The sequence below is a fragment of the Manihot esculenta genome, chromosome 1, assembly GCF_001659605.2.
Source record: "Manihot esculenta cultivar AM560-2 chromosome 1, M.esculenta_v8, whole genome shotgun sequence".
Taxonomy (NCBI): domain Eukaryota; kingdom Viridiplantae; phylum Streptophyta; class Magnoliopsida; order Malpighiales; family Euphorbiaceae; genus Manihot; species Manihot esculenta.
In genome coordinates this window covers 1,054,401-1,075,141 of record NC_035161.2, presented here as the reverse complement: position 1 = coordinate 1,075,141, position 20,741 = coordinate 1,054,401, and the positions used below count along the sequence as shown (strand labels likewise).

The 20,741-nt window shown below is 30.7% G+C and overlaps 1 protein-coding gene across 1 annotated transcript; it reads right to left on the bottom strand.

Annotated features, from left to right (window-relative positions):
* Positions 1-16,222: 16,222 nt before the first annotated feature.
* LOC122723375 (heavy metal-associated isoprenylated plant protein 30-like) lies at positions 16,223-17,556 on the bottom strand. Its single transcript, XM_043955492.1, has 3 exons — positions 17,251-17,556; positions 16,841-16,916; positions 16,223-16,697 (listed from the first exon to the last, which is right to left on the bottom strand). The coding sequence occupies exons 1-3, from the start codon at positions 17,377-17,379 to the stop codon at positions 16,375-16,377; spliced, it is 528 nt and encodes a 175-aa protein (XP_043811427.1). The 5' UTR covers positions 17,380-17,556; the 3' UTR covers positions 16,223-16,374.
* Between the last annotated feature and the right edge of the window lie 3,185 nt (positions 17,557-20,741).

The window sequence follows — 20,741 nt, the reverse complement described above, 5'->3', positions numbered from 1 at the left end:
CTACCCCATGAATCAACTTAAAACTTACTTAAAACATAAAATGAGTTCAAGATCGGCTCTTACCTTTTGAAGATCGAGAGAGAGATGACCTAAACTTGGAGAACCAAGGGAAAGAGCTCCTGAGTCTTCCAAGCCTCAAAGCTTGCTTAAATGCTCAAAAATCTTCAAAACAAAGTGAAATCTCATGAAAATCATAAAAGATTTGTAGGAAGAGACTCAAAATCGGCGAGGGACGGTGGAGAACTCACCTTGACCTCGCCCATTAGGACAAGGGGACCCTTTTATAGGTGGCTGGCCAGGCCACTTTCGGGGGCCTAACGTGCCTCCGCATGCATGCCATGTTCGGCGGCTGAACATGAGGTTCGGTGGCCGAACCTGGACTTCTCTCACTTATGCCTTCGGGGGCCTAAAGCACTCCCGAAGTGCATGCATGTTCGGCGGCCGAACTTGAGGTTCGGCGGCCGAACTTGAGGTTCGGCGGCCGAACCTGAGTCTTCCTCTCAAGACCATTTTCATTCAAAACTTAATTTCTTTCTTACTTAAAATCATAAAATACATTAAAACATTTTATGAAAACATGGTTTTACCCTTCTAGGGGTTTCCGACATCCGAGATTCCACCGGACGGTAGGAATTCCGATACCGGAGTCTAGTCGGGTATTACAATTAAAAATAGTGAAAGTTGATATTTTTTTTCTCTATACTGAGAATTCTTAGTTGAACTTTGGTTCTTCTTTTATGCACAACAAAGGTGATTAATTGTTTGTGCCTCCATATTTAGCAACTTATTAAGGATCTTTCCTTGTGGTATTTTAATATGGATTTCATTACTCCATGCTTAGTTAACCTATTAAGAATTCCTTATGATGTTTTCTAGCTGAAATTATCACTTTATAATCTTCGTTTCTAGTTACATTGGTTGATTAAGAGTGTAGTAGAGCAACCTTGAAAAATATCTTTGGCGCATTTCGTCATCAAGTTGTGTGATAGAGGATTTTATCACAAGTTGATTATGGATTTCACATTAATTTAATATTAGAGAATGATGATAGATAAATTTCTATTTATTTATATTTATATTTATCTCGTTGCTTCTTTATTTTAGTTTATTTCATAGTTTCTCTTTAAAAAGGAGGAAAAAAAATAAAAAAAGAAAAATCAATTATATTTCTATTAAAAAAAGGAAAAAAAAAATATAGCATGTAGAAGAAGATTCAAGGAGTTGCATCAGTTGGACCGATTAGAAATAATCAAATCCTTAAAAGGATATTGTGATCTCATGAAGACATAATTCAAAGAATTTATAGAACAAGTGAAAGACTTGGAAAAGCTTTTACTATAGTGAGTATAAAGCAATCTCAATCGCCATCACGACAATCTAAACATGTTGAAGAACAAGCAATATTTGAGGATAATTGTTTTGAAGGAGAGACTGTTGATTAGGAATGTATTGAGCCTCAATATGATAAATATGATGATATCGATGGTGATGTTATTCAACTTGAACTTGACATAAACTCTGAATTCAATTGGGAAGAATGCTCTTTAAAAAAAAAAAATCAAAGGTGATAAGTCTACGTTAAGTTTTGGTACCATTACAATTCTAATTACTGTTATAATTGTTGAAAAGGACAACCACTACAAAAATGAGTGTGCATGCAACGATTCTTTTCTTGTCCTATGATTGTTGATTCAAGGACGAACGTCTTGAGGAGAGAAGATATGATACGAGCATGGGGAGGTCAATAATTTTCAACAAATTAAAGGCTCCAAAACATATGAAACCAATGGCTATTCAACTCATTCATACTGAATATCATGCTTGGAAGATAAGAAAAAATGATGGGCCATATTTTCTTTGAAATTCATAATTTCAATTTTAGCCATCATTAATTTCCTTTTGAAAGCTAATATGTGAGAAATTTTAATATTTTTTGACATCATTAATTTCCTTTTGAAAGCTAATATGTGAGAAATTTTAATATTTTTTGATATCTTTTATGATTTTATATGGCCAAAAGTATGGACGAATTTTAAAGTTCTAAATCAAGTGAAAGACTTTTAATATTTTTTAATCTTTTTAGAAGTAGCAATTATAGAAGGAAATAGATTTTTATTTGTATCCTAATTAGGTTATAATTTAATATTAATATCCTTTTATTAGTAGGATTAGATTTAATTTTCTTTTTTCAAATAAGATTATCTTATGTTTTCTATTTCAAGTAGAATTTATTTTATTTTACTATTTCAATTAATATTTATTTTTTTTCTATTCCAACAAAAATTAGGAGTTTTTTTTACTATAGGATATTTTTCTATATATCACTAAAAAGAAAGTAGAAGTTTATATTTTTTCTCCATAATAATAATTTAGTTGAACTTTAGTTCTTCTTTTATCCATAGCAAAGATGGTTAATTCTTTATGCCTCCATATTTAGCAACTTATCAAGGATCTTTTCTTGTGGGGTTCTAATATAGATTTCATTACTCCATATTTAGTTAATTTATTAAGAATTTCTTGAGACTTTTTCTAGCTAAAATTGTTGATTTATAATTTTCTGTTTCTAATCACACTGGTTGATTAGGGGTGCGATAATACAACCTTGGAAGATACTTTAGAGCATTTCATCATCAAGTTGTGTGATGAGGTTTTTTTTTATCACAAGTTGAGCTTGGATTGTGTATCATAATATTTTTCTTCTTTTTCTCTTTTTTTGAGACTTTGAATCATTCTAGCCAATGAGCTTAGCTAGAATTTGAGAGCATAGATAAATATAATCTATGATGGCTAATGAAAAGATAAGCTACTATCCAATTTTAACTCATAATTTGCAAGTCTTAAGAATAAGCATATTTTTAATGAAATCTCGATGGAAAATAGTGACATTTGCATATATTATTTATTCCATTCTTAATTTTCTACATGAAGTTATGAATTTTCAAAGTTTAACAATTTAGTGTACTTTTTTGCATATAATCCTGTATACACCATAACTTCGATGAAATATAACTTGAGGTATAAAAAATCTTTTGAGATGTATCTTAAGCCTAAACTCAATTTTGAGAAGTGCATTAAAACTTTCTATTTGCATAAATACATATTTAGTAATTGCTTTTCTGTGTCCATATTATACATTTTTGTGCTATCCTTTATTTAGAAATTCATTTTTAGTTTTTAATCTTTGTTTGCTAGTTCTTTGTTTCATATTGTTGTATAGCATCTCAAGTATATTCCTATAAATTGTCATTAATTATATACATCTTTCCTATTTTTCTTATATTTTGACATTTTTGTATTGAGGCCTCGAAATCAATGAACCCATATACACCATAACTTCCATGAAGTACAACTTGAAGTATAAATATCTTTTGAGATGCTTCTTAAGCCTAAACTCAATTTTGAGAAGTGTATTATAATTTCTATTTGCATAAATACATATTTAGTAATTGCTTTTCTGTGTCCATATTATACATTTTTGTGTTATCCTTTATTTAGAAATTCACTTTTAGTTTTTAATATTTGTTTGCTTAGTTCTTTATTTTATATTATTGTATAACATCTCAAGTATATTCGTATAAATTATCATTAATTATATATATCTTTCTTATTTTTCTTATATTTTGACATTTTTGTATTCAGCCCTCGAAATTAATGAACCCATTGTGGCTAAAGAAGTGTGGGAATTGATGATTACTTTGCATTGATACAAAATTATTGACTTATTTGCTGATTCTAGTGACATGATTTGATTTGATTATGGATTCTAGTCATAAATTAGTATCCTTAATTATTTCTGTAATTATTTTTTAATTATTTGCTCCTATTTAGTTGTAATTCTTTGTGTATAAATAGTCATGTAAATCACTTGAAAAGATCAAGAGTGAAATACAAGAATACTCTAAAATTCTCTGAAATTCTTTATGGTATCATAGCTTTTTTCTTATTTTAGGATTTAAATTTAATTTTTCCTCTTTAGGGTTTATAAAATCCTAGATCTACCTTTTTGGTACTACACTATCTAAGAGCCCTTTTTTATCTCACCGTTGCCATTAGCAGGGTCACCGGACCGTCACCGATCAGCCATCCAACTCTGATGCCAGAAAGCCACGTGTGTGAGGTTCACGCGCCCTTCCTTCCCGGCGCGTGAGACATTGTTCAATATTGCTACACCGTCCAGTCTACTTTGGCACTGTTTTCGACCCTTTTTTCGGCCATCCCGTGCTACTACCTAGTCTTTCGGTGATTTGGTTGGGTTCTATTGTGTGTACAACCTTAGATACCTCCTATTCATTTACGGTTCATTTGTTTTTACCATGGGAGAAGGTAAAAAGGTTTTGGTTCCTAATTCTGATAATCATTCATTGCAAATTAGTCCCCTAAAACTTGATGAAACCAATTATCTTGCTTGGTCAAGTTCTTGTTTGTTATTTATCCAGGCTAGAGGACTGCAAGGCTATGTCACTGATAATACGCAGCAATTAGATGTGAGTGATCCAGATTTTCCTCAATGGGACTTGGATAATTGTCTTGTTATGACATGGTTACTTAACTCTATGCAACCTCATATCTCTAAGTCCTATTTATTTATTGATACTACTGTAAAGATATGGAAGGCTTTGTCCTTAACTTATTCCAAGGTTGGGAATGATGCCCAAATTTATGATATTCAGAATAAGATCCATGGTATTAAATAAGGAGAAATGACTATCTCCCAATTTTATTTTGAGCTATGTGGCTTCTGGCAGGAGCTTAATTACTATCAGGACTTCTAGGCAGGCTGTACTGGAGATGCAGTCAAATTTTAAAAAATGATTGAAAAGGAGTGGGTCTATGATTTTCTTGCAGGGTTGAATAACGAATATGATCCAATTAACAAAAACTCTAGAGGAGCCATTTAAGGAGACAATAACTGTTGAGTTCCTTTCCCCTAATGAAATTCAGAGTCTTAAGCACCTCCTATCTCATATTGACATCTCTTTCTCCTCTAGTGCCACATCTAACTTTGTAAAGTCAGGTAATGCCTCCTTTCTTAATACTATTTGATAGCGGTTGTCGAAGTCGTAAAAAATAATCCTATTATCAATCAACAAAATAATTTGTAGATAGTGGCAATAGGGTCGAACCACAGGGATTTGACACTAAAGATCTTTCTAATTATGACTTGGACAAGTAAATAAAATAAATAAAAAGAGGGAGGTTTGTTTGGATGATAATGTATTGAAACCAAAGAGAAAGCAAAGAGTGAGATAAAGCAATAATTTAAAATGAGTAAATCAATGGGAGAAGGACTCCAGTTGAAGTATGAATCTTATTTCAGCTGTTTAGAATTGATCATTGATTCTTTGATTCTCCTATTTATTTCAATAAATTAGGTTAGATTGTGGAAGACGCTTCTTACAACCAAATTTCTCCTTAGTTTTAGTTTGACTAGGAAACGTTCGCTAATCAAACACTAGTTAACAAGTTGCCAAGGAACGTCCTTGGACTTTTTTACTTTTCAACTGTTAACAGTATTAAGACTTAGAGAAACCTAATTCTAACCTTGCCAACCGCGTGGTCAAGTTTAGATTATGCAACCAAGTGTGCTTGTGTTCAAACAATCTAAGCAATTACGGACCTAAATTATTTAAACTAACAATTTATCACTTATGCAATTAAAAGCAACATGCCTTAATTGATTCTAATAACAAAGCAATAATAGCATGAAAATCAAGTTGCATAAATGTTGAAAAATAGGAGCTCAACAATGGAGTTTTAGATCTCTCAATTCATCACAAAACTAAAATTTTCCAACTTCAACTAGAAAAGGAGTTTAGCCACTCATGGTGGACAAAAATACACAAAAAGAAAGAAGAAAAATAGAATAAGAAGTTGTTGTGCTACTGCTGAATTTCTACAGTATTTCCGATGATTCCTTGCTGGTTTTGGTGCTGTTCTCTTTATAGGTGGAGAGTCCTACTTCAATTAGGACTTAGAATCCTTCTTTGAATTGGACTTCATGATGGTCTTTTAATTCCTCCTTGCTTTTATATTTTATAATGAATAAAATTCCTTTGGTGAAGGATTTTCTTTGGGGTGACTTTTAGAGTTGTTATAGGATTGGTCTTGTAGTGTTTGAAGTAGGATAGGATTTTAATGCTTTTGAAATTTGAAATTTTCCTTTTTCCCGCGCTGCTGTCCTCCTTTGCGTTAGTTTGATTTGGGCAATGATTTGCCCAAATCGCTTGCCCAGATCATTCCTGCAAGTCAGTCCCAGTTTCCTACTTCAACTTCCTGCGAGTGATTTGGCCAAATCACTTCGACCCAATCAATTTTCCATCTTTTTCTGCACTTTTTCTCCAACTTTTCATTTTCTTCATTTTCTATAAAAACATCATAAAAACATAAATTAAGCTGAAAAAATGTGTAATTAGATAGTAATAAAGATAATAAAAATGTGGTTAAATTATGTTTGATCACTATTCTATGGATTATTAATTCTAGTACGAATAGGCACATAACAGGCTCTTCTAAAGGTTTTCTCAATTATTTTCCTGCTCTAACCAAAGATAGTGTTAAAATTGCTGATGGCTCTTTTACTCTTATATCCGAAACAGGTTCTATTATTTGTGCACCTAATATTAAATTATCATCTATCCTTCTTATTCCCCGTTTTCCTGTCAACTTTTCATCTGTCAGTGCTATCACCAATGCTCTTAACTGTAAAATTGAATTCTTTCCTGATTATTGTGTTATTTAGGATCTTTTCACTAGGAAAAGTATTGGCAATGGTAGACTGCATGATGGTTTATACATGTTGGAAGGTGATCCAGGTTTTTCGATATCTCAAGCCTCTTTTGGATAAACTAAGGATGTCAATCAAGAAATAATACAATGACACAGACGATTAGGGCATCCATTTATCTTAGAAAAACTTTATCCTAATTTATTTGTTAGAACTCAGTTTGGTTCTTTATTTTGTGATGCTTATGAGTATGCTAAGCACACTAGAACCTCCTATCGTTTGAGTCATAATAAAAGCCAAATTTCTTTTATGACTATTTATTATGATGTTTAGGGGCCTACTCAAACTATTTCTTTATCTTGTAATCAATAGTTTGTCACTTTTATTGATTATTACACTCGGATGACTTGGGTATATTTGATTAAAGCTAAAAGTGATGTCTTTTCTTGTTTTCAATCCTTTCACAAGATGATTTGCACTCAATTTGATACTAAGGTGAAAATTTGAGAACTGACATGGATAGTAGGTTTTCTGATTATTTAGAGTCTAATGGAATAGTACACTAGACAAGTTGTCCTTATACTAGTGCATAAAATGGCGTTGCTGAAAGGAAAAAACATGCATCTATTAGAGGTAGCTCAATCTCTTATGTTTGCCATGAACCTACTCAAAGTATATTGGGGAGATGTAGTCCTTATATCTACTTATTTTATCAATAAAATGCTCCTCAAGGCCCTTGACTTTATGAGTCCTTTGGAGGTTCTACAAGGAAGAAATTTATACATTGTTCCACTAAAAATATTTGGGTATATTTGCTTTGTCCATACTAGGACAGCGGGAATATTGGACCCTAAGGCCCTTAAAATGTGTGTTTGTTGGGTATTCTCCGAAACAGAAGGGATACAAGTATTATCACTCTCCATCTAGAAAATATTGTATGGATGTTACATTTTAAGAAACTGAATCCTACTTCAGTACCACCCACTCACCTCTTCATGGGGGAGAAATGAGCAAGAAGAGGTGATCTCAAATTCTGTGATTCTAAATGATATGGTTCAGAGAGAGAGTTTAGCAGACAGGAGGAGATGTCCAATCAGGGGGAGAGAATTGGACGTTTGGACAAGTCAGATTTGAGGAGGTATTCGAAGAGAGTCAAGGCAGAAGAAGCCATTATGCAACCTACTTAAAGTCAAGAATCTTCTTCTGGTGAGTTACCCACAACTCTCAAATACTCCAATGATTTAGATAAACCTATTGCACAAAGAAAATGTGTAAGATCTTATACCAAACACCCTATTTCTAACTTTGTTTCTTATGAATCATTGTCTGCCTCCTATAGAGCCTTTACCTTATCTATTTTCTTTGTATATATTCCATAGGATTGGAAGGAAGCTCTCGCAGATCTTAAATGGAAGTGAGCAATGATTGAAGAGATGAAAGCACTGGCAAAAAATAAGACATGGGAGCTTTTCACTCTCCCACCTAGGAAGAAACTTGTTGGCTGTAAATGGGTGTTCACAGTGAAACACAAAGCTGATGACATAATTGAACGGTTTAAAGCCAGATTAGTTGCTAAAGGATTTACCCAAACCTATGGAGTGAATTATCAAGAGATATTTGCCCCAATTGCAAAAATTAACTCAATCAGAGTCCTATATCTTATGCAGCCAACTTGGACTGGGACTTACAACAATTTGATGTGAAGAATACATTCCTCCATGGAGATTTAGAGGAAGAAGTTTTTATGGAGATCCCTTATGGGTTTGCTGATGAGAAGACACAAGGAAAGGTGTGCAAGTTAAAAAAGGCATTGTATGAGCTAAAATAATCTCCTAAAGCTTGGTATGATAGGTTTAGCAGAACCATGTTGTCCTTTGGTTACCAACAGAGTAATGCTGATCACACTCTATTTTTTAAACATCACAAGGGTAAGATCACCATTCTTATTGTGTATGTTTATGATATTGGTGGTAGGTGATGACAAAGAGGAAATAGCTCAACTAAAAAAGTTGTTGGCTCAAGAATTTAAAATCAAAGATCTAGAAAAGCTTCAATATTTCCTAGGTATTGAGGTAGCTAGATCAAAAAAAAAAATCTTTATCTCCCAAAGGAAGTACATTCTGGATCTTTTGGAAGAAACTGATATGTTGGAGTGTAAACCAACAGAATCTCCTATTGAAAGTAAGCAAAAGATGCAAGCAGGAACTGGTGAGTCCGTGAACATTGGAAGATTCCAGATTTTGGTAGGAAGGTTAATTTATCTTTCACACACTCAACCAGATATAGCCTATGTTGTTAGCTTAGTCAGCCAATTCATGCATGACCTCGCGAGACTCATATGCAGGCTATCCTTCGCATCTTGAGATACCTAAAGTCTGCGCTAGGAAAAGAGCTTTTTTACTCCAAAAATGGTCATCTCTGAGTTGATGCTTTTACAGATGCAGATTGGATAGGATCTCTCGATGACAGGAGATCCACCTCTGACTGCTGTCACAGTTGTGGGAGAGAACCTTGTTACGTAAAGGAGCAAAAAATAAATTGTTGTTGCTTGGTCAATTACTGAAGCAGAATACAGAGCAATGACCTAATGTGTATGTAAACTTTTATAGTTGCAGAAGTTATTAGAGGAGCTGAGGTTGCCCGAAAGGGACAATGTAACTTTGTATTGTGACAACAAAGCTGCCATCAGTATAGCATAAAATCCAGTTTAATACGACCAAACAAAGCACATTGAGATTGATTGGCACTTCATTAAAGAAAAATATTAATAGATGGTGTCTTGAGCTTAGTTCATATGACTTCTATTAGGCAACTTGCGGATGTGTTTACTAAAGGGCTCAACAATTGAAGCTACCATAATTTAATTTGCAAGTTGGGCATGTGCAACGTTTATGTACCAACTTCGGGGGAAGTGTTGACTTATTTGTTGATTTAATGATATGATTTGATTTGATTTGATTACAGATTTTAGTCATAAATTAGGATCCTTAATTATCTCTGTAATTATTTTTTGATTATTTTCTTCCGGTTTAGTTGTAATTATTTGTGCATAAATAGTCATGTAAATATCACTTGTAAAGATCAAGAGTAAAATATAAGAATACTCTAAAATTCTCCAAAATTCTTCATTTATAATGGCCATAAGATAATTGTATATACAAGATAATTACAAGATAAGAATAGAATATGATATGATACATATGAAGAATATTAATTATCCTTATCATACGATATGATACATATGAAGAATATTAATTATCCTTATCATTTTTGTGAGATGATAAACCTTTATCAGATATATCTCTTCATGCTCTAGAAATCCTAATGTGGACAATAATCGAATTGTTCTGTGATTACAAGGGTTTTGACACATCGATATACTCGTACAATCTATGAGCATGTAAGTGGTATTAAACTTAAATCACCTATATTCGAGTTGTCACAAGTTTAGGGACTATAAATGCTAATATAGATTGATAACTTGACATTGACGAAAGCAAAATCCACATGTAAGTTATTATAGTGTCACATGTTCAACTGACTTATCTTATAAGTGCCTACTTAATTTATTCTAATATCATATATAAAATAGGGAGTCACTATTTTCCATACATTAATATCATATATTAATCAACAAAAATAAAAGGATATGATAATCTTTTTGGATGGTTTAGGTCTAGTAAGCATTCTCGATTGTGAACATATTTATAGCCTTGTACTAGCAAATATCATCACTCATAGTCTCACACTCTTTGAGAATGATGTTGCTAACATAATTAAATGAAATGCATTATTTTATTACTATTGGGAATAGCATTTAATAATTACAAGCTTGTAAACATGGCTTTAGGGCATAGAACTCTAACAATTAATTGTATATATTGCATTTTCAAAGGCACATGTCCAAAAAGTAAAAAGAACAAAGGCAAAATTAAACAACATTTGGTCTATAGAGCCCCCAGATTTAATGGACTTTTGGATATCCGCCTACAGAGGGGAGATGAAAGTGCCCACTAGTAGAGATAGACCACACTCAGACTAGAAAGAATATTTAGACTTAAGGATTTGAGCCTAGTAGGAGTCATATTATTGATCTAATCTCCATATCAATTAAAGAGAAGGGTTTGTCATGTAGGTTGATGTCTTTGATCCCTAGGCCTCCATTTCTTTTTGGGAGCATGAATTTTTCCTAGTTCATAAGATGAATTTTGTTTGAATAGGCACTACCTTACAAAAGAAAGGCCCTCATACGTGCCTCGTTCTTTTTGGCAACTTGTTTCAGTATTTTGAAGATAGAAAGATAATAAAGAGGCATGCTACTTATGCAAGAATTAATAAGAGTCAATCTTCTAGATAGTGAAAGGACTTTACCATTCCAAAAGAATAGTCTTTTTTCAATGGTTTGTAAAACTGTTATCCAAATACTACATCTTTGCTATTTGCTCTTATAGGAAAACCAAGTATCAAGTAGGTAAGGAACCTAGTTTATAGCAACATAAATGAGTAGTAGTTTGGGAAACATACTCATTAACATTTACCAAAAAGCTGGGGTTAGTGAAAATAACTCTGATGCCAAACATATATTGAAAGCATCTTAAGTTTTTTGAAATGGTCACAACACTTTCCACCTTTGCCAAGAAGAGAAAAGGGGCATCATTTGCAAAGAATTGATTGTACATAAATATGAGGTCATTCTCGAAACCCATCCTAGAACCTTCAAAGTGACACGAACTACATGTTTTTTGGACTAGAAAACCCAAGGTCTCATTACAATTGTTAAATTTGGGTCAAGTCTAACTCACCCAAAAGCTAGCTCAAAGGGGAGGAGTGCCTATAAGGAGCACATTACCCCTTTCCACAACCGATGTGGGATTCAACATACCACCTCACGCCTATGGCCCATATAAGGAGCACATTACCCCTTTCCACGCCCAGAATTTTATTGGTGCGTGACATATTTATGGGAGGTCCAATATCGGATGGGATGCTCTAATACCATGTTAAATTTGGGTCAGACTTAACTGTCCCCAAAAGCTAGCTCAATGGGAGGAGTGCCTATGGCCTATGTAAGGGGCACATTACCCTTTCCACAACCGATATGGGATTCAACAACAATAATAAAGAGAAAGGGAAATAATGGATCACTTTATCTAAGGCAATTTCTTAATGAGAACTCTTCTGATAGGCACCATTAATGAGAATGTTCACTCATGCATTTGAAACACACTACCAAATCCAAGAGCGCCATTTAGCACTAAAGCCCACGACCTCTATAGCGTTGTCTAAGTGAATCTAGAAGACTAAGTCAAAAGCTTTTTCAAAATCAACTTTAAAAGGGAGGCATGCCTTCCCTTTATCCTATGAGAATCTATCGCCTTCAATACAATCAAGAAGAAATATGTGAATTGCCTCCTAGTGATAACACGTTGAATTTTGCTGATAACAATAGGAAGCACCAACTTAAGCTTAGCTACAATAACTTTTGTGACAATCTTGTAAATACCATGAATCAAACTAATGGGTCTATAGTCTTGAGTTTGAGTCTTCTACAAATTTGATACTAAAGTGATAAAGGAAGCATGCAAGGAGGAGGAAAGCATAGATCTAGAGTGAAAATCACCAAAAAGATAGAGAAGATCATCTTTAATATGCGACCAAGCTTGCTTATAGAACTTGAAATTTGCATCATCAGGACCAAGTACTTTGGAGGAGTCATAATGCCAAACCGCCTCTTTAATCTCATCCAAGGTGAAGGGTGATTCAAGGTTGCACGCAACATCAGAAGGTAGAGATTTCAGAACCAGACCTGGAATGCTCCCAGAAAAAGATTAGGTCAGCAGAATCTAATTTTAAAATAATTTACAATCACCCTTTTAGTGCTAGAAGAATTTGTAAAGACAAAAGAACTATTTGAGATATAATGGATAGAATTCTTCTTTCATCTATTAGAGCACTGAAGTTTGTAGAATTTGATAGCCCTATCACCCAATTGTTATTCAACTCAGGTGAGATTTCTACCTATAGATACTCTCATACCAGAAGGCCAAAGTTGAAAAATCAATTTTTAATGCCAAAATCTCATGTTGCTCAATTTGGCTTAAGTTTGCACTTTCTGCAGTAATCTCCCGTTCATCTAAGTTGTCTTTGATAGATTGCATTTCTACTTCATCATGACCGAAGACCTCCAAATTCCAGCATTCTAATTTACAAGAGGAATTCCTCCAGGTAAACCTTCTACCTTTTAAATTAAGATATTTAGTGACAAATAATCAACCACCATTTTGAAATTAAGGACCCTCGAAAGCAAAGAAGCATGCACTAAATCTTTCAAGAGAAGGCAGAGCTTGATTGAAATCATTAATTAGTAGTATAGGATCTGTCACTGAAGAGAGATCCTGAATAATCTCATTCCACAGTACTATATGATCTTACTCATTACAGGGAGCATAAACACCTACAATGAGGTGAAATTAACAGAGGAAAAAGATTACATTATACAAAGTCATATTCCACACATAAGATACCTCCTAACTTTCATGCTACATAAATACCAGCCAACCAAGATTAGCCATCGCTACTTCTTTTTCTTCCTTTTCTATGCTTTTAAGGAGTGAGATGTTGAGATTCGGTGTCCAAAGTTTTGTATTCATCCTCTTAGCTTACCAAATAATTAAATCCCTTGATTTACCATGCAAGTTATTCAAAAATGGCAACTTAGTTTGGTGTATACTACAATGCAATTTAATTTTTTTTCTCCAAACTTAATTTGTTAACAATTATTAACAGCTTAAAAAAAAAAACATCACAGTCTGTTAAACCAATAGACATCATTTCTTTGAATTTTAATTTCAATCAATTGACATGATAACTCGTTATTATTTAGACTCTACCTTATTTTTTTCGTTTAATAGGAATTGAAGGTATAAGAATTCAAACATTAGCCTATTAGGTGAGTGATATACCTTTAGCCAATGGATCAATTAAACTAGGTTTTTTTTTTTGGCAATAATATTTTGAACCTTATAAAATTCAAATACATAAATATAAATATATATATATAGATGTTGTAGTACAAATTATTTTAAGATGAAATAAAAAAAATCTTAAATAATATAATCATTAATAACTTAAAACCTACATTTTCATAAACTTATTAAAATACTATTAGGTTTTCACGCTGTCAACTACTTTGTTTTATATTTTCATCTATTTTTTTTTAATAATTAACAAAAATATCAAAATGTTCTATAAGTAGGAGGTTAATTTTAATACATTTTTAAAAATAAATAAATATAATTATTAATAATGGTAAAAATTAGAAACTAATTAAACTCTCAATTTTTGAAAATTTGACTAGTGGATTATGTTAAAAAGTAATTAAATGGGTGAAGTGATTGAAGTGTCTATCAGAATCAAAATTTTGGGCATTCTAATGACTTTCTTAACGAGTTTATCAAAACAAATATTCGATATTCACCCAGTACTTTGAGCAGACTCAAGCCATGCTATGCAGATGGAACAAACGACAGTAGAACCAAACCCTCAAGACCTACCGTTTCACGAGCAGCACTAGTGCATCAAGCTATTGAAGAAATCCTGGCGGAACGAGTTGTGAAGACCACCAAGCGTCCTCCTTATAAAGAATACATTGTCAAATGGAAAGGTCTAAACATCGAAGAAACCAATTGGGAGAAAGAGTTGAACCTCCAATAACATTTGCAGAAGATTGAAAAGTTCCTACAAGCTCAGTCGACGAGGAAGTCAACCGTTTAAGTGAGATAGAGTGTTAGGGGTCTAGAATTTTGTGGGACTAAAATGTAATTTTTTCAACATGGGATTTCTTAAAAACGATATGGGTAGAAATTAGTATAAAATAGTAGTATCAAAAAGTTGTGTCAGTTTCTTATAATTCATTTTCATATAATTATTAAGGGGGGTGTCACTTTAGACATATTGATGTCTACTCCTGTCACAGATCAACTTGTTCCTAAGGCTCTTTAGGGGGAGTAACTAGTTGGCCACCAGTGAGGACTGGGCCCAGTTGGCCACCACAGGCCTATCGAGTCCATGTGCTGTGTCTCCACCCCTTGTAGGCGTTTCCCCCTGTCTGCAAGTGGTGTGAGGATCGTTGTGTCGAATTGTGTAATGACTGTTTTGCCACTGGAATAAAATGAGTAACCCTTTTATTAAAATCTATGTGCCTACATGAGGTATTTGGATTGCTTGTGCCATTATGCTTGTTTGATGCTGATATCCGCTTGATACATATATATATATTGCTCACTTTAATAACACTCTAGCCTTTTGACTAACTGACATACTTCGTTGTGCAGATCAATGTGTAGATATATTGGTTGACTTGTTTTGATAGTGTTCAAGTCAAGTGTCACACGGTCCCGAGTGAGTGCTAAAACCTGAGTAAGTTCGGTTAAAAATCAAATTGAATCGAATAAATTAAAAATTGAAATTTTAGTGTTTATGAATTGAACTAGACCGATTTAAGGTATAAATTGATTTAAATTAAACTGATTCGATTTAGTTCGATTTGGTTCATTTTGGTGAATTTAGCTTTTTAATGTGTTTTTTATATATATTTTTACAATTTAATTTTAGTGTTTTAAAATTTAAGTGCAGCATCTGAATCTTGGTTATGATATAATCTTTCTATACTATAAAAAAATAATATATTATTGCTTATCAATAAGTTTAATTCGGTTTTACTCATCAAAATCAAACCGAATTAAAATAACTAAAATTTTTAAAAATAAAAATTAAACCGAAAAAAAAAATAAAAAATTAAATCGAATTTTTAAATTAATTGAGTTCAATTAATTTTTTAATTTAAACTGAATATTACTTAGCTTAATTATAACAAACATTATTAGAATTAGTAGTAGAAAATTTTGCGGCTATATTGAATAACATATCGCATCAATATCAATAATTATTGTTATTGATGTATAAAAAGATACAGTAATAAATAAAAATTATTAGCATTAATAAAAATTATTTTAATAATATATATTATTACTGTAATTACTTTTTTAATAGTAAAATATCTATCTTCACAATTTTGTAAAAACAACATGTTGCAATCATATTTTATTACCGTATATTTTATATCAATAATACATGATTTTTTGCATATTGTTGCTACAAAAATATAATCATAGATATTTTATAATAAAATTATAGTTTTTGTTAAAAAAAAATTATTAGCCATAATAAATATTTATTGTAAAACTACTTTTTAATATTTTTATATAATATTAATTTTTTTATACATAAATAGCTGTAATTATATATTAATATTATTAATATATATTAATCAATATAACAATAAAATTAATTTAGCTATAATAAATTTTTTTCTACTAATTTTTATTTTTATTTTTATTGTAGTAAAAGAAATCAATTTGTTAACAGTCTCTACAAACTTATTCTTAAAATTATATAATTGAACATAATTTAATTAAAAATATATTCCCATAAGTCCAGTGCATTTAAGAAAATATATTCATTATATGTACAGAAATATAATTACATAAGACCATAGTTAATTACATATAACAGCTGGCATTTATATATATATACAATTGATTACATAAGACACAGCAAGGCGCATAGTGCGTACGTGTATGCGTAGCTAATTACATAAGGCAGCAGGCATTAACATTGTCATCATTGAACATGTTGCTGACCTTGTCATCTCCACGGTGAGTGACAGGGATGTTGCCATATCTTTCTCCAACATTATAGCCATGCTTGTAGTAATTGTAGCTTTCTTTGAATTCGTTGGTGGTGTCTTTGAAATAGTGATTCGCAGACGTGAAGTACAACGGCGGATTCGGATAGGGCCAGAACTCTGCTCTCTTTCCTGCCCTCCTCACTGCCTTTAGCACCTTATTTCGATCAACGTATCCCACCACTGTTACCTTTTCCATCTCTAGATCAACCTCCACTGAATCAACACCTACATAATAACTCTCATTCATATTTAATTTCAATATAATTTTGTCGTAGTTAATTATAATATCTTTAATAATGGAGTAATTAGAAGGGTTTAACACTTTGTAATTAACCATTGCTATATATATATAGACAAACCCTAATTACCTCTAAGCTTGTGAATTGCATTCTTGACAACTCTTTCACAACCACTGCAACACATCCGGACTTTGAGCTCCACGGTCTGTAAAGAAAACATGTGTTTATTTTTTGTTTTAAAGAAAAAAATTTTAATCACTTACGTATTCTTTATTCAGATATGCACTTTTAAAATGCTTTATGCTTTAGGAGACCAAAGGGATTAAGAATGTTCACTAATATGACTGAATTATTTTCCAGTTAACAGTTTAAAATTGCAAGCCCAGCTTATAAATTAAAGTTATAAACTATGAGAATCAAAATATAATTTGAGTTCACTACAGTTCCTGGGTTCAATTTGGCAAACAGCAAGTTGAAAGGACAGCTTAATTACCAAACGGAAAGAAAAAGAAAGTTGCATGGGATGCATGAAAGCGAACCTGCAAAGAAAGTGGTCGTCCCTTGGGCATGTTGTAATTGATATCTCTGTGGTCGTCTCGAAACTGAAAGTAACAGTACGCAATGGCAGATATGATAGACTTAAACGCTCTGTCTAAGAAGGTAGCCATGGAAGTTTACGTTCCCTTCAATATATAAAGCTAATATTTGAAGGAAGACAAAGCCAAACCCAGAAGATATTCCTCTGACGAGGCATAGCATTGGCATCGCTTCCTTAATTCTAAGTTCTATTCCATGGGAAATGTATTCTAAAGAAGTTGTCTAATCCTATTTAATCCTACCACAAATAAGCAGTTTTCTTGTGATTCAATTCACTCTCAAATATAAAATTGATGAAAAGCTTTTACTTTAGAGAGGGAATGGTATCTAAACCCTCACGTTAATGCTTTATAATATGGCTGCTGCTGACACCTAACAGCAAAGAATATCATTCTTTTGTGTGGACATTGGCATAAGGAAGCAAGGAAAGATTGGATTTTGATGCAAAGCTATCTATTATTCTTAATATCTTTCTTTTTTTTCCACTGTCTTTGAATAATCACACTACCAAATCAGAGGCGACCTATCCTTGCAATAACCATCATCCAATAAATATTCCAACACGTATAGAACACGTAGTATTTATATTTCTTATTTATGAATTGCAAAAAGTAAATAAATAAAATAAGAAAGAATTAATATTAGTTCCTTAAATTTTGAAGAAATTTATTAGTTTATCCTTATTTCAAAATCACATCCTATATTTGTGATCCAAATTAAGATATCTACGTGGATTAACCTAAATTCAGAAATAAATATATTTTAATGAAAGAATATAGCGTTACAAAAAGACTTATTCTTATGAAAAGATATATAATTAGATCAAATATGTTAGATTACATTCTTTTAATATAATTTTTAAATTCTATTTGTAAAGTCTAAGACTCACATATAAAAATTATAATAAAAAAAAATCTTAAGATAGTATAAAAAAAATAGAAAGGATTTTAATATTTGATTTGTGAAAATTTTTATCGAATATTTTGATTCTGTAAATAAAGTATACAAAATTTTAAAATTTTTAATATAGTCAATTATATTAGAAATTAGTGATGATGGACTAGAGTATTATGCTATTATGCTTCAATATAAAATAGGATTCATTTAGATAATTTATATTTTCTTCATTTTATAAAATTAAATTTTTTAATCCTCCTCCCAAACGAAACTTTTATTCAATTTTTTTTATTTTAATAAGAAAGATTAAATAATATAAATATTTAAAATTATAAAAATTAAATAATATATATAACTAAAATTATAAATATTTAAAGTGATGGAAGCATTTTTTTAACAGAATGATTAAAAAATTAAATTTTTCAAAATTTAGTGGCTTTAAAATATAAAATAAAAAAAAATAATTGTTTTAAGTTTCAGATAATAATTTATTCTAAAAATAAAGATTTTTTTTAATTATAGAAATTAATTAACGATTAGACAATATAAATATTTAAAGTGATTAATAGTGTTCTTAACATAATTATTAAACAATTAAATTTTATAAAATAAAAAATATTTTAATTGAATAATTTTCAAATAAAAATAAAATAATAAATTTTTAAAAATTTTAATAATAATTTACTAAAAAAAAATTAAGATTTTTATTTTTTTTTACTCTATATCTGTGGAGAAGTGCACGAAGTATCAATTGAGAATATTATTTGACTAACTAAATTAAACAAATAATAGAATCCAAAAGCAGTGAGCTATCGATTGTTCTTAAATCAGAATCATATTTAGGGCATTATTCTTTCAGCAATTAAGAGAAAATTAGAACCTTCTGACGCAACATATTCGTGATGAGTTATCCGATTTAACTAATTGAAGTTATAATTTATAAACGCAGCAAAATGTCCTCAAAGAGAAAACAGAATAAGTAACTAGAAATTAATGGAATGGTTTGGAAGAGAATAATTCTCGAAGGAAAGATTTCTTTTTCTTTTAATTTTATTTTATTAGCCACAACAGCTTGAGATGTGTTGTTAATTAATTTATCTCTGAAAGTAATCATGGCCACCCGGACATTATCCTTGTTAACTTCCTTCCATTTGAAAAAGTAAATAAATAATGATATTCATAAATGAAATGCCATTAAATTTAATTGTAAATTATAATATAATTTTTAAAATTTTATTTGAATAATAAAATAGTTCGAAAATATATATTTTTATTATAATAATATTATTTTTTATTAATCTTATTATTCACTTTTTATTCTCATTTTTATATAATATCCTAAATGTTAATAAAAATTTAAAATATGAAAAAATAAAATTTTACAATTTAAAATATATAATATTTTAATTTATTTAGAATATTATTAGTAGAAAGTAAAATTTTTTAAATATAAAAAATATACACATAATTTATAATATTGAGTATAAACATTCAGTGAAATATTTTATTATATATTATTTATATGTGATGTTTAATATAATAAAAATTTATTTATAATAAATATTTATTTAATATAATATATTTAATATTACATATAATAAATATAAAATATATTTAGTGTTAATATAAAATTTAAATTAAAGAATTATATATTTTATTAATAATATATAATTTTAGAAGTTATGTGATAATTTACCGTTAATTTATATAAATTTAATTTAATCTTTTAATTATAATTATACTAAATTGAAAAGATTTAATTTTACTTTTTAAAATTTGAAGCGTTGGATATAAATATGAATTATTATAAGTATTTTGATTTTTTTATTCAATATTTCTTTAAAAAAAATTAAAATTAAGCATGATTTTTTTTTAAAAAAATAAATCCTTTTAAATGAAGACTAAGAAAATAAATAATATAGTTTTTAATATTAAATATATATTATTATTATTATCATTTCTCCTCCGAATTGAAAGACAATTTGACTTGTGTCTGTCAACTAGCTATTATTCTTTTTATACAAAACAAAATGAAGGATAACATAGAAAAAAAAAAGTGTCATTAATGTGATGATAGCATACAAGTTGATGATGTATGTCTAATCTAGACGTCATCCATATGAGAGTCAAATGGTTAAAAATTGAAATTTTAACTTATGAATTTCCCAGTTGTAATGAAGGAGAGTTATATGAGAAGATGAAAGATCTAGCTTTGTTATGAAAGGAAGAAGCATGGAGTGAGACTTCACACAAGCATTTCTAATTCTTTTGCTAATAATTAAAATAACCTCAAAAGTTCCAGTTCCACCATTGGAGTCGCTCACTCGACAGCAAGAGCTCAGCCCCTTCAATGGGTGGCTCAGATTAACTCCAAACAAAATGATGTTATATAGACTACCTTAAAATCTCCGACTATTCTGAATTTCCCAGGTTCATTTGGTACTAAAAAATGTTCAACATAACTTGAAAATTATGCTCTTAGAAAACGTGGAGACCAGAATAGCCAGTAGAAAGCATACATCAGGACACATTTTAC